The 15,217-nt window shown below is 54.5% G+C and overlaps 1 protein-coding gene across 1 annotated transcript in view; it reads right to left on the reverse strand.

Moving 5' to 3' along the window:
• NCOR2 (nuclear receptor corepressor 2) overlaps positions 1–15,217 on the reverse strand; it is a 237,704-nt gene that overhangs the window by 22,114 nt on the left and 200,373 nt on the right. The window contains exons 21-28 of the mRNA XM_027733181.2: positions 11,634–11,754; positions 10,450–10,678; positions 5,674–5,829; positions 5,067–5,206; positions 4,883–4,988; positions 4,084–4,188; positions 3,421–3,524; positions 870–1,020 (exon numbers count right to left, since the gene is read on the reverse strand). Of these exons, the coding sequence (XP_027588982.2) occupies positions 870–1,020; positions 3,421–3,524; positions 4,084–4,188; positions 4,883–4,988; positions 5,067–5,206; positions 5,674–5,829; positions 10,450–10,678; positions 11,634–11,754 (1,112 nt within the window). The remainder of the gene's footprint in view (positions 1–869; positions 1,021–3,420; positions 3,525–4,083; positions 4,189–4,882; positions 4,989–5,066; positions 5,207–5,673; positions 5,830–10,449; positions 10,679–11,633; positions 11,755–15,217) is intronic.

Below are 15,217 nucleotides of genomic sequence, written 5' to 3' on the forward strand. Positions count from 1 at the left end.
GAGATGCCTGACCCAGCACACAGGGAAAGGTGAGAACTAAGGCGTTGCTTCCAGCCTCACTGCAGTGGAACATCTGCCTATCTCCAACGGGAGGCACCAGGATGCAGAGAGCAGCTCTGATGGCCAGTGATGCACTGGGCTGAGCAGGCGCAGAGGAGGCAGGAGCAGCTGGTGACCACCTGCTGGTACCACTAACACAGCGAGGCACCGCCGGCATTTACTGAGGAAGCGCCTTACTGTGCCAGGGGGTGAGGCAAAGGGCCAACACATCCCCAGACAGACTCCTTGTGGGATGCAGGAATGGCTTCACGCCCCTCAACAGCTCTAGCAAAACTCACTAGATACTGAGGCACAGTGCTGCTGGACCCAGGAGGATTCCTTGCAAGGCAGCCCCATGCTGGAAAAGCTACACAGCACCCAAGACACTGCAGGTGAGAATCTGATGTCCAAATAAACCTTTATACCAAACTACTTGATCTGCCTCCACCTTGCAGGTTTTTGAGTCTGCCTTGGCCCAAGAGTTTGGGGATGTTCTTGTGACGCTTTTGATCAGTCCCCCTCCTGCACAGGGTGCTTGGGATGAAGGCAATACCTCCCCATCTGGTTCTCTCCTCTCCCCTGCTTCCAAAACCAACCAAAACCACTGCAATCCTGCCTGCCAGCAAGCTGTCTCTAAGGCAAGATAATCACACAGGAGAGAGGCATAGAGAGCAGCAGGGTGGGAAGGGAGAGAATTGACGCTGGAAGCAAGACATGAGGCTGGCCCATTGCACTTTGTCAGCCTTTCCTCAAATGGCTCCTAACTCCCAGCCAGGGTGGCACAAACCCCCGGCACCTGCCCTAAAAAGGCAGAGAGAGTTAGGACTTACCCTCGTAGGACAGCACGTGGCCTTTCTTCCCTTCGTAGATGACATGTCCTTTGGGCACGGCATCCTCCCTTGCCTTCTCTGCTCTGCTGGGGCTGTCTTCTCCGATTATCCTGGTAATGGTTCCTTTGTACAGCACTTCTGCCGGGGTGCCCTTGGAAAGCCACCAAGATCCATATTTAACAGTGTCACAAGCAATTAAGCAAGCGCGCGCGCAGGGACAGGCTGTTCCCCACGGGAGGCTGAGCGGAGGGAGCGCACCCGGCCTCCGCTTCCTGGCGCAGCCAACAGCGAGGGACTCGCAGCTTAATTATTGATGAGGATGATAACGAGGAGCGGTAAAAAGGTACGTGATCTGTGCGAGGCTGCTGGGAAGAGGCGGGGGATGAGGACAAGCACAGACCTCCAGAACAGCAACTCTCTCACCCTGCGTGTTTCAGAGTAAGCTACCTGGTTTGCTTCTCCCCCCAAGGTTTGGTTGCCCTCCTGGTGACACCATGGTGACAGCAGGGACTACTCGAGTGTTAGCTTTTCCCCTTCAGCCTATTTCCCCAGCCTGGCACAGGAGTCACGGAGAAGTCCTGCCCACCCAGGCAGATCTGCTGGCAGCAGCGTGACCTTCAGCGAGCTGCCTGTGTGCGGGAGCTGGCGGCTGGGAGCGCGCCCGGGAGAGATGGCAGCAACGAAATCGGTCCCGGAGCAGGTCGGGGAGCGAAGGCTGCCTTAGCTCTCCAACAGGAATAGCATTGGGATTCTCACACAAACTGGTGTGAAAAAAACCTCTCCTTCCCCCAGGCACACACAGACATAGCTCACAGCCACCTGCCCCCGGAATCCCCTTCAAAACACACAGAACTGGATGTCCTCGAAGAGTCGCTGGTGATTAACACCCCTCTGCCATTGTAACCTGTCAGTGCCAACTGGGAACAGCCACCATGGGCTGATGGTTCCCCTCCCCATCTCTGGAAAGGCACAGCAATGCTGTCAGAGTGAAGCTCTTGACTGACACCTGCCTACTCTGATCATTTAACCCCTGCAACCCCCAGGACTGATGCATGCCTCAGGGGATATGATGCCGCAGGCAGCTTTGCTGGTGCTTGCAGGTTGTGCCATGCAGGCTATTTCCCCACCCCTGCTTGGGGATGCCCCTGCTCTGTGCCAAACCCTCAGAGTCCCCAAAACCCTGCTGCAGTTGCCGGGATGTGGCAGCACGTGGGTTCAGTGCTCTGGTCATTCACCCTCGCGGTGCACCTGGGGAATGGCCCTCCCAGCCCCAGGTAAGTCACCTCCCTCCCGCGGATGCTCCGAGGGGATGTGAAAGCAAGTGATGACAGATGGTTTCAGAGCAGAGAGCATTTATGCAAGATCTGCCTCCTGTGAACTGGATGACTAATCTGAGATCAAATATCAGCTCTGGTACTGGGAGCTGCTGCCGGAACAGGGGGCTCCTTCTCCCCATAACGGGAGCAGAGGGATGCAGGCTGCTGAGCCAGCAGGAGAGGCAGGCAATGCCCTGGGTCTGGGCTTGGTACCTTAATCCCAAGCCAAACAAAGGAATCTATTAGCTGGACTCATTAGCTTAATGCAAAACAGTGTCTTAACAAACTCTGCCGATTTCCTGAATTGGCATGTGGTGCTCAAGGCCCTTGACACCCACCCGTTGCTGCCCATAGCTGCTACAGGAGCACCTGATGAGAGGATGGAGCAAGTGTTTGCTCTGGTGGGTTATTTACAGCCCCCAAGCACCCGCTCCTGGCACCTGTTGGACATAGGGCACCAGTCAAGCTAAGCCTTTGCTCTGGGCCAGGATTCAGGATCAGGTCCCCAGGGCCAAAGAGAACATGGTCGCTCCCCTTGAAGGAGGCAGGCAAAAATCTAAGCCTAAGTGGCTTTAAATATCTGAATGATGGCCAGATAAAATCCCCATGGGAAGCAGATTTTTTTTTTTAATGCTCTCCGCTCTGTTACCAGATGAGCAATAACTCACACTGCAAGGAACTATCGCCCGCTTGCCAGCTGCTCTTCTGAAGATGGATGGTGGAGATTAAGGCCAAAGTATCTTCCTGCTGAAGAGCCTTTGGGCAGGACCCCCAGCGCAGCATGCTCAGTGCTGGCAGGAGTCCTCGCTACCTTATGTGCCCCTCACAGCCTCCTCCACCGGGCCTGGGCCCTCCACCCATCTCCTCCTTTGCTCCACTCCACTTTCTTGCCCTGGCAAGATGATTTTCCCAGATCCACTTAAAGCTGCCTTTGCCTCTGTTCTTGACAGCTACGTAAACCAAAGCAGGGTTTAAACCTGCTGTAAAAGGCTGCATTGCTGCTTGTCAGGCTCTGCTCTTCTGCAGTCTCAGCTCATGGGACATGGCTCATGCCATCCTGAACAGAGGCTGCTTCCAGACTTCTCTGAGGGGCTCGATGGGGTGGAGCATCACAGACCTGCTGCACAGCCCTGTGCCCCACACTCAATGCACCCTACAAACCCGTGGTCCCCTCGTCCACAAGCTGCAGCCACCAACACCCAGGAAGCAAAACCTACTGGAAACAAGGAACCTACGTGTGTGATGGACCCTCGGTAGGTGATGGGCGACTCCGGAGGGGGTCTGGATGTGGGTGTTCCCTTGGTGATGCTCCCTCCAGAGGCAGAGCTGAGGGAAGCACCTGTAGGACACAAAGCCAGTGAGCTGGGGGCTGCATTTGCTGTTCATCACAAAACCCATGGGGCTGAGACTACTAAGTGCAGGATTTGAGCCCACCACACTCAGGCTCCTGACTGCCTTACTGGGGGTGCTTCACAAACCAGAATTTGCACCAAAAAGCAACACCTTGGCATTTATTTTTTTTACCTGGCTAATGGGGAAAGAAACCCAAGAAAGAGTTGTATTTAAAGAAAATGTGGTCCCTGCCCAGCTGCAGCAGCAACAGTAAAGAGCATGAAAACACCAATTAATGGAATTTAAACGGGTCTTGCTTTGTCTTACGTAACAGATTTTCAGGTGGCCCTTGAACACAAAATCTTCACCAGAATCAAGACCTGAGGCCCTGATTTGGGGATACAGAGAAAAGGGGCGAAGAGACCCCTTGGGCTGGGCTCAGTCCAAGGAATCAAACCCAAGATAACCAGGCAGCTGCAGCCAGCGTAGCATTCACCAGGCTTGGCAGTACCAGCACCCCTCCCCTTCCACAGCCGGGACACACGCCTCCCACTCTGGGTCCTCACCCCGCAAGATGGAGCCCTCCTGGGACGGCTGTAGAACCAGACTTTCTGGCTGGCTGGCCTGGCTTCTAGGAGAAAGTTGTTCCTGCTTTACTCCAGGAAAAGGCACTGGAAAACATTAACCACATATCAGCATAGCCGCAGGACAAGGGGCTGCAGCCCTTGGCTGGTCGAGGCTTTTATTCCTGTCCACCCCAAGTTGGCACCTTCTCAGCACCTTTGCTATCCCCAGCTCTTTGGGATGGACTTCCCAGGGTGGTGAACACACAACTGGCAGCAAGCAAAGCCAGATCTTTCGCACTGGCAAAGGCACTGCCCACACTGGGACTGGAGCTGACATTGAAAACCTTCTGCTGGTTTATAACAGGACTTACACACAGTAGGAAACGGAGCCCATATCCCTACTCCCCAGGCTTCAGCCCTCACCCATCCCCTCCTGCTGTTAAGAAAAGCTTCCAAATCTGCAGACTAAACACTTTCTTTGTTCACTTCAGGCCATTTACTCTTTATCCTACCAGCCTGGGGAGCAACAATATATTTCCTTCCTTCGATCACAGTATTAGCCGGAGGGTATTTATAGGTTGGGATGCATCCCTGACCGAGTTGCTGCTTTCCTATACTGCACAAATTTAGCTCCCTGTGTCTCTGCTCTCCTGACAGACTAATCCTTTCATCCTCTTAGCAGTCCTCTCTGTGCTCCCTTGCTATGTCCTGTGCTCCTCCCTTCTCCTATGCTGCCAGCAAGCTCACTCTCTGCTGCTCTCAGGGCACGTGAGAAACAACTCGCTTCCCAGTTCCTTACCCAGTTTCTTGGGATCCATGGTCAGTGGCAGGCCCATGGTGATGGAGCCGACAGGGACCTTGGCATGCTCGGAGCTGTAGGGTGTGTGGAGCTGGATGGGCATTCCCTGTGGGGCAAGAGGAGAGGTCAGGAGCGACTGCTGGTCCTTGCGAGGTGTCTCCACCGCTCACACCCAATACCCTACCTGGGAAATGGATCCGACGGGTCTCTCCAGCACAGAGGGGTGCTTGGTGGAGGAGATGAGGGGGGGAGGGTTGGAGATGCTGGCCAGTCTCTGCAGCCCCGAGCGAGAGCTCTCATGCAGGTTTAGTGGGATGGGGTGTCCTGTGAGGAAAACACAAATGTTAGCGGGACTGAGGGCAGGTAGAGTGGCTGCAGCTATCAGAGAGGAAAGGGGCACAGGAGAGAGCAGGGGCTGGATGCAGTGAACTGGCCAGCTATGAGCCTGCACAAGGCTCCAAGTCACATGATCATTTTGGAAAGGACTGGAATAGTTTAAATTACTGCCTTGTCCCCTCTGCAGCCAGAGGATGTGCTGTGCCCGACTTGTCTGCCCTCCAGTTGGAGAGGGACAGTGCAGCAAAGGATAAAATCTGCCTGACTTTGCACCCACACTGCTCTGTGACAAACCACATCCCTAAACCTGCCCCAGCCAGAGCTGGGAGACCCATGTGATCACCCATGAACCTTCAAGAACCTGACCTGTGGTACTAGCTGCAATCACAGTCTGTGCTCAGCCTCAGGTCAGGCAGAGGAGGACACATACCACACAGCCAGTGGGTTCTACTTGCCTGGTGGGTTGTACTGGAACAAGTGGGGCTCTGCCTGGGGAGACGTTTTGATCACATCCCGGGGGTAGGACAGGACAGGGGGCCAGCACGAGGCAGCCATCGACTCTGCACTCAGCTTCTGAGCCTCTGCGATGGAGGAGAAATGCACAGACTTTTCTGCAAGGGACACAGAAAGAAACCAGCTTGGTCAGCAGCCCCCATGGGTGAGTGGTCTCTGGGAGCATGGAAGGGAAGCCAGAGCCAGCTCCAAGCACAGGAAGCAGCTTCAGTTCTGTCCGACCTGGCTATGAGGTGAGGGCTGAATTCCCCAACCAAGCTAAAAGGAAAAAGCTCAGTATTACCACCTGGATTTGACAGCATTTATTTTACTCAGATGTTTAAAGTGCAGCTGTGAGGATGGACATCTGTGCTGGTGACTCTGCTGGTGCTCACTGCCAGCAGGGCCCTCCATGGACCTGGTGCCATCCCACCTCACCAAGGAGAGATGGCATTTGCAGCCGGTTGCAGGGTTCAGCTCCTTGTCAGGGCTTGGCCATCCATGAATCGCTCCTGGGCAGCTCCTGCCTGTGCCCACAGCTCCACAGTGGCCACCATGGCATGGTGGGGAGATTAATGATGATCCTACCAAATCCTCCACTGAGTTTAATGCCAAGAGGCATCAATGTCAGCGTCTCTTTGGTGCACGGGGGACACCCAGAGGGCACCAGCTCTCTGGTGACAACATGGTCCGTGGTGTGCAGCGGAGCACAGGATGCCTGCAGAGCTCCAGGCCACTGCCAGGGACCACTGCATACCAGCACACCAGGAACAAGCTCATCCCCACATCACACCTCGATGTGAAAGCTCAGCTGCTCCTAAAGGATGGCTGCTTGCTACAAATCATTTGCAAGCTGTGGGAAGTGTCCAGAAATAGTGGCATCAGCTTCTTGGACAGGAAGGGGATAACATGCTGATGTTCTCTGAACACTTGGGACAACCACACTGCCAGAGACTGTCAAAGGCAAACGAAGATGAAGACGGACTCTGTGGGACAACCAAATGAGGGCGGCCTGCTGTGAGGCACAGGGGCTGGGGGCAGGAAAGCTTCCTGAAATCACCTGGCTCAGAGCATCCTGGATGCCGTTCTGGGTTCGTCCTGGCTACAAAAAGGCTGATTGGAGGCCAAGAAGAGCTTAATGATGGAGAAACTGTGCTGGGGATGCCTGAACCCTGCTGTGCGCTGAAGGATGGCAGGGAAAAGAGAGGCTTCATCTGCACCAGCTCAATGCCAAGTGCATCCTCATGCTTTGCTAAGCAGACAGATGAGACAGCCTTTTCTGGATGGATTAGAGGCAGGTTTGGTAGGATTTGCTTATAATCAATAAACACTTAATTTTGCACTGCCCTTCTTCTCCAGATCCACCTGTGTAACGTCCGCATTGACCAGAAATTAGAAACTGTGCAGTAAACAATAGCAATCACAAATGAACCCAGCCTTTAACCATCAATTTTTGATAAAAATAGATGCCTGAATCCTGCTAAGCCTAATAATAGGGCAAGTAGATTATCAGAGGCCCAATTTAATGAAGCTTTACTGCATTATCATTATTAATGCTCAGTGTACTCAGAAGCTGGGAGATTATTCTTGCCCCCTTCGGTGAGAGAAGAAATCCATTCTGGGCACACAGAGATGTGCAGGCGCTCACACCTCTGCAGCCTGCTGGGCCAGACTTTGGCTGGGGCCTCTTCTCTACCCATGCTGGATCCCAGAGAGGATTCCTTCATCCTGCCAGTACAGGGGAATCCAGACACGTCCTCCACTCTGATTGAGAGTCCCTGGCACGTCCATGCTCTCTGATCTTCCCCCCTTTAGCTCAGCCCCGCTCAGCTCTGCTCATGCGGGGGCGAACAGCGCTGGGATGTCCCAGCTGAAGATGCTCCCTGACGCCAAGGCACTGTCAGCCAAGGCTACATGCACCCTGGATGGCTCTTGGAGAGCCTCATCCTCCTCCCCTCCCCGCGGGAGCCGTCCCCTCCCCTGCATGCCTCTCCAGCCTGTGAAATGTGGCCAGTTCCTAATTGCCCCCACATTAGAGGGTGGCTATAACTCAGCCAGCTTTTGATAAAATAGCACTTACGCAGGGAAGAGAGAGTTCCTATTACCGTTTATCAAGTCCCTGGAATGGGAGTGAAGGAGTCAGGGTTTATATGATCCGTCATCCAAATTAATGCTCTTGGCTCCCCATCGCCTACAAAGGCCAAATGAAACACAACTAAATCAACACAAAACATACTGCTGGAGTTCAAACCGCCGAGTGATAACCGAAGATATGCCTGACGGCAACTCGGCAATGGCAAAAGGGATCCGTCTGCCTGTCGGTGAGATCCAGGCAGGGCTGCCTGCCTCTGCCCGGCCCCGTGATTAGCAGCTCCTCTTGGAAGGCAGGGAAGGGAGGGCAGTGCTCAGGAAGGTACGGCTGGCTGGCTGCCTTCCAAGCCGATATGGCCCCAGCCAGCGGCTGCGAGGCAGCCAACGCCTCAGCCAGGATGTGTGCAAGACTTGGCTTTGAAATGAATCCAGAGCGGTGTGAAGGATGTCGATCTCTGGAGCAGTTGCAGGAGTTCAAGCTCTCTTATAGAGCAGGGGAGGAATGGGAGTACCTGCTCTGGTGGAGCCGGCCCCTTGCTGGGAGGTGGCACAGGGCTGCTCTCCCGAAGGCTCTGCAGGCTGTACGGGACTCTCCCCTTTAACTCAAGGCCCAAGTGGCAGCACGATGTCTGCAGTCTGGATGCTTGCCACTTCACTGGGATGCCTTGGAGAACAGGGGAAGGAAGGGATGTACACAGATTTGCCAGGACTATCTGGCTATCTCCCTTCTAACCCCTGACCCACAGCTGGGATGTGTTCCAAGGGGCAGAGACAGCACTGAGTCCATACTCGCACTGAAATCAGGGCTTTGGGGGAGTTGATTTCTCTCTGAGGTGACTCATCACAAACCTTCTGGTTTTCAAAGGGGAGGTGCATTCCCATCACAGAGAAGACCAGCCTATGACTCCCTGGGGTCCACGTGCATCGCACACCCACCGTGGCACCCAGCACACATGCACAGCCATGCAGGGCTTGGAGAGCACAAGTCCTGCTGAGATGTTTGCAGGGTACAGGGAGGTGTAATTAATTTCATTAACATGGAAGATTCGGAGCACTACAGAGGAGAGAATAAAGTGCCTCAGATCATTAGTGCTTTGCAGAGAACAAAGCTACAAAAGATCCACTGGGATAACAGATCCTTGTATTTAATAATGGTGCCAGCAGGTCACAGAATGGCATGATTGACTCCATCACCTAACCCTGCCTTGTACCTCACACACACAAGTCTGCCTCATCTCCTCATCCTCCTGTGGCCAGGAGGAAGCTGGAGCTGCAGCACTGAGACATGAGCAATGCAGAGCTCTGGGCTGGAGTGCTGGCCGTGGCACCCAGTGCACCGGGAAGCTGAGCAGTGCAGCATCAGGTCCACATAGGATTAGGGCACAGGAGGTGCCTGCCACTGAGGGGGAAGAGCTAGAGAGGAACTGTTCTGCCTGGGCAACAAACAGGAACACAGCAGGATCAGATCAACTGGAAATGGAACTTCATGGGTGGCAACACCACGACTTCGGGGAAACTCCCTTTCTTTCAAGGTGAGCAGTCACCTTCTTACTTATATGCAAAACATTCTGAAGATGTGATGCACACATGGTGCTATTTATTATTTGAAAAAAATGTGGACAAGTGGCAGCAACCAACTGTCTCTGCAAGCACACCCTTCTGTCCAGAGGGACATGACAGCTTGAGGAACAACTACCTGGTCCAGGACACATAGAGCAGGCTGCTACGATCCTGGCTGCCAGAGGGTGAACTAGTGCAGTGATTTTCCAGCGAAGATCACCACCCAAGTCCAGTGCAGATCTGCCTCCCCAATACAGTCTCATCCACCTTCCTCTTCCATGCACAAGCAGGTAATTTTTGCAGCTGCACCCACCCCTGTGCAGGATCCAGCACTGGGGGACAATGCACCCACCCAGCCCGACTTCCCTGCTCCTGACTGGTGACAACATCTCATCCTCCCACACAACTGAGCCACAGGCTGCCTACGAGGGGCAGGGACGCAGACGCTGAACTGGAACAGACTCTGACACTCAGATTAAAAACACATTTAGAGGATGGTCTCATCAGGACTTCCCGTCTCTTCTTAACCTTGATCCCCAGGTGCTCAAGCTAATAATGCTTCAGATGCTCTACGGTGGGAAACTCTGAATTGCTCATTAAGCAGCCAAACCACATCAGAGCTATTCCGGGGAGAAAGCACTGGGAATCTTTACAGGAACCTTTGGACTCCGAGTCACAGTATTAGCATTGATTTTAAATGAAATAATGGTCCCTGCTGTGCATTAAAAGCATTCTTTATAGAAAGCCAGCAAGGTAGAAAAGAGCCATTGTACCCAGAGCCTTGGCATGCCTCCAGGCCCCTCTGCTCTCCAGTGAATGGCAGAGACGCTAATAAAGGCAATCTTCACCTCCTCGGCGCTCCACACTGCCCCGTGTTTGCTGTAGGCTCAATGAGACATGATGTACTGTCTAATGAACACGGGAAATTAGCCATGCCTCTCTCGTCCTGCCTCAAGATGCTATTAAAGAGCTTTCAAGGGTCGACGAAAGCTTTCACCTAAGAGGAGGAAAGCTGCCGGCTGCGTACAGCTGCACACACTGGGCATTTCCGTGCGGATACACACGCACCGACACACACACAGCCCTACCTTCCTTGTCACCAACAGCGGGGCTCCGGCTCTTTCCCCTGGGACTGCTGCTGGGCTGCTGCTGCTCCTTCTCAGGCTGCTGCTGCTGGGGCTTGCTCGGGGGCATGTCCTCACGGGCAGACTCGTGGGCTTTTGTGATCTGCTGCTGGTAGAGAGCCAAGGCGTGGGGAGGTACCTGAGGCTTCACGCTTCCACTCTGCAATATCCCCTCTGAGAAACCTTCAGAAATCTGCAAAGCAGTAAGAATTGGTGACACTTGTCATGTATTGTTGACATCTGTAACAGTCTTGGAGACATCAAGATGTTATGAGAAGCCCCTGTCCCATCCTGGCAAGTCTTGCAGGGTAACAGGGCTTCAAAGCTCACCAGCCACAGGAGATTAAAAAAGCCCATGACAAAGCATGTCAGCCCTGTGCTCGTGATGACACAGGAGAGACTCAGATTTGTTTAAACCTCTAATCTATAGTTACGTGCTCATAGCTTTTCTCAGAAGTTACATTACAGCAGCCACATCTTCAGCTGTAACATGGGAAACTGGAAGAGCACCAGAAATGGGTCCTCTCTGAGCACCCAAACCCCAAGGCAGGGATTTCCTCCCTGCTCATGCTGTGCTGCTGCTCCTCTGGTGCTGACCCTGGAGATAGCAGGATGTGTTTCGTCACAGCCCAAGCCACTGCACCAGGAGGAACCGTCAGCCTTGAAGAGTACACGTTCTTTCAATTCGCAACTACTGGGTAGCCAAAAAGAGACCAAGCAAAGCTTCTGGGCGAGGAAGAGCATAAGTACTTCTTAGGTGGTATCCCTCAAGCACATGAGATGAAATGCAGGGCTGGGAAGGTGCACTCTTGCTTTTTAAAGCAATGGGAGGCAGCAGTCATGTGGCAATGAGAAGCTTTTTCTGTCCAGACCTCCCACGACTTTCTGATAAAAGAGCTCAAGAGACATCCAAACGCTGCTGGCAGAGCTGCTCCAGCAGCTGGGAACATGCTCTGCACAGGGAGCACCTTCCCTGCCCGGGGGCTTGCACCACCCAGGCACAGCTCTCCACGGACCAGAGGCCATCCCCAGGGACGAGCACATCCTTGCAACCCTGACGAACACCACAGAGCCCAAAGGAAGAGCACGCACGAGGCACAGGCAGTCACTGTGCTCACAGTCCCGGCCCTCCCTGGTGGGGTACTCACAATGGGAGGGATGGCAGCGGCTCGCTGCTTCAGCTGCTTCAGGTCCAGCGGCTTCTGCGGCGAGGAGTTGAGCCTGGTGTCGCTGGTGGTGTTGAGCAGGCTGGGCCGGGGGGACAGCAACCTGGAACCAGCAGACGCACGTCAGCAGGGCAATGCCACGGGCACATTCCATGCCCCAGCCCACACCCTGCACCCCTGTTTTATGCTGCTGAGCCTAGAGAACATCCTCTGCATGAAAGATGAGTGTGCTGGACCACTGCTTGCTGCTGGGAATCTGAGCTCAAAGTCCCAGAGGACTTCATGCTCAAATGAGACCCTTACATCTGGCTCAGCAGGCTCTCAACCCCTTTCCCTCATCCCCACGCTATTCCTAGCAGATATGCTGTTGTCCGGAATAAACCTGAAGGAGAACCGGAGCCTGGAGCTGGGCATTACAGAGCAGGGTGACCAGCTGGGAGTTCATATGGGCATCATGCTACCCTCTGGAGTTCACATGTGGTGCTCACCCAGAGCTGGGGATTGGCCCATGCTCCTCTTCAAGGACTGTCTTTTATCAAGGTGCTAAAGCTGGGACAAGCCACCACGTGCAGGCAGTTGGGGCGCTCGGGTCACTTGAAAGATGAGAGGCTGGATTTGGATGGGATTTGGTGCTCAGCAGCCCAGCAGCTGTGCAGCCCTGCACTCTCACCACTTGCTCTTCCCCTTGGCTGTTTGAGCTCCCTGGTAGACGCTCAGCCAGCTGTGCAGAGTCCCTGTGTAAACACAGTGGGGATCCCCATGGTGCCACCAAATCGGGGTGGGATGGAGGTGTGCAAAGCCCATGGGTCAAACCATCGGTGTGTCCAGCTCCCAAGCTCATGCTGAGACCCTGGGGACCACATCTCTCCAGGCCATCTCTGCTTTATCTCTCTCCTGACTTCAATTTGTTGAAGCTAGTTCATACTTTTCAAGCTTTACAGCTTGATTTGTTTATTTTAGCTGTTATTTCAGTGTTCTCTTCAGCCTATAAATTTCAAGGTCATTCCATGCTCACCCTTGGATGAATAAACAAGCGTGGCGGGGCCATGTGTGGGGAATAAACTAATCATGGTGCTGAGACTGCCCCAGCCCTTGCTCTGTGCAGCCTGGCACCAGAGAGGAAGGGGACCAACCTCCACATCGGGCCCAGGGTGCTCTGGTTAGGCACCCAGGGGAGACCAGGCAAGGACCAGCAAATCTCAGTTTCTCTCTAAATAATCCCAGTGATGTCTGCCTGTGAAGCCACATGGATGTTATAAAGCCATGCTGTGGGGAACACAAGGCTCCTTGAAGGGTGCAATGCCCCAAAGTCTGCTGAAACACATGGCTGGGGACAAGAGCACCCAGCACTTGTCCCTGAGACCTTCACGCCATGCTGAGCTGTGGCACAGCCGCCGCAGCAGCTGCTTTGTGCGCTCGTTGGTGCTTGCAGAGATGCATTTAAGCACTCTTAAAAGTCCCTTAAGCACCCTCAAGATCCTCAGGTTTCCTGAATCCCTCCAGGATCCTGATGCTTAGGAAGCCAAAGGCAGTATTAAATTCATCAATATGCAAATTGCCTAATTTATTACATCCCTCCCAGTAGATTTTGTGCCGGACAATGGTATGTCTGTTGGATGCTTTGCTCTGGAAGTCACTGTATGAACAACTCTCAGCATCTTGTATCTACTTGCCGCCAACCCGCAGCCTCCCAAACCCAAGCACGAATGTCTAAAGATGGGTGATGGCGCTGGGAAGGATGGGAAAGGGGTTTGAGCGGGAAGGGGTCAGGACACCCATGGCTGAGCTTCGGTGGTATAGAAATGCCCCTTCCCAGGCATGAAGCTTTGGGGATGACTAGGACACTGCGTTCCCCAGCGTCTGCCACGGAGACGGGGACTAGTTTAATTTCCAGATGAGCCAACACACTGACACATGACCCAGCCAAACACGGCTCCATGCACAGCCAGTGGTTGTGCAAAGGCAGTGGCTACCAGATCTCCCCAATGGGCTCCCCCAAGCCAGAGCCACGGCACCAACACGGCGCTGGCCCAGTCGAGTCCTCGCACCTATGACTGAGCCAGCAATGGGATGTGCAGCCCAGGGGTGGCTCAGTACAGTGTTTACAGGCAGGTGTCTCCTCTCTGCACTGCAGGTCTGCAGTGGTGGCTGTGCATAGCCTCCCTCATGCGTCCCCATCCGGCGTGACCCCTCGCTGAACCACATCCTGGCCGTGCTCGCAGCAGCCCTCCTGCAGCACTCGCTGCATGGAACCACAGACAATCAGCTGCCTTCTTCAGCTTGGATGAGTTAAGGCTGTGCCTCCTCAATCCTGGCTGTGTCTTTCCTAGTGTGAACTGCAGGAGGACCCAAAAAAAGGCTGCCCCTACCCTGCACCCTTTCCCTCTCACCGCGGGGACACCCCAACCACCCTCTGTCCCCTTCTAGGAGATGCCAGGGACAGCTTGATGCTTTCACAAGCGCAGGGAAGAGCACCCACGCCCCGCCGGCGCTGGGTGGGCGGGCGAGCATCGGGTGATGCGGTGACGGGGCGGCTCACGCGGCATCGCGGCAGCCTGGCCCTGCTCAGCGCGAGTCACGCTGCGGCAGCGGGGCTGCAGGAACCGCCCGCGGGCCACCAGCCCTTGGCCCACGGGAAAGGCAAGGGGGCAATGATAGAGCAGTGAAGGGCATAGGGGTGCCAAAAACTCTGAGCCAGCTGTGGATCAACCCTGTGGGTGCTTCTGGGTTGGGAAGTGCCTGGTGCCAGCGTCAGCTGTAGCATTCCCATGCCGGCAGGCTCTGCTATCGCCTACATCTCATTGCCACACCAGATTAGAGGAGCGGCCCGGGAGCTGCGGGACGCCTGTTTAATGTTTAATATTCCTGGAAGCTGGTAACCGTTTGACAAGTGAGATAGGCGCTGACTCAGCGAGGATGAAAAAGTTGAGACGGAAAAGTCGTTCCCAAGACGACTTGCTCCTCTGCTGCTGGGAAGTTGGTACAATCCGCTGCTGTCCTGCTTTCGGTTGGGTTAATGTTAAACTGCAGGAGAACAGCCCCACTGGCCTCACTCTCCCTTGCTAGGAGGTTTTCTCCTGTCTGGGAAGGAGGAGAGGGTGGGGAGGGGTGGTGCTGGACTCTGGCCACTGCTGGAAAGGAGCTCTGCAGCCAAGAGGCCTCAGCCCTGCCATGGGGCCAGGGCCAGGGGCATCCACACCACCCCTTGGCATCGTCAGTGCTGCTTCCAGATGCTCAGCAGCAAGAGGGGCTGCTCCTCTGGGGCAGCCAGGCAGCATGGAGGATGCTCCTACACCAGCAGCACTCACCCAACTGGCTCCTGCATCACTCACAGGGGAGGCATGGAGGCCATTCAGAGTGGTGGGATGCACAACAACTCCCTCCAACCTCATCCCATTGCTTTGTTTGGTTGTTTTTTAAATAATCCAATCCACAGCACTGTGTACAGCCTGCCCAGCCTGACAGCACTCATCTCACTGCCAAACTGCCTCCTGAAACCCCACGGGAGGGATGTTGGATACAGAATGCTGGATGTGGGATGCCAGCCTCCAGTCCCAGCCCAGCTC

The sequence above is a fragment of the Pipra filicauda genome, unplaced genomic scaffold, assembly GCF_003945595.2.
Source record: "Pipra filicauda isolate LSUMZ 115617 unplaced genomic scaffold, ASM394559v2 scaffold14_size4853619_pilon, whole genome shotgun sequence".
Classification (NCBI taxonomy): domain Eukaryota; kingdom Metazoa; phylum Chordata; class Aves; order Passeriformes; family Pipridae; genus Pipra; species Pipra filicauda.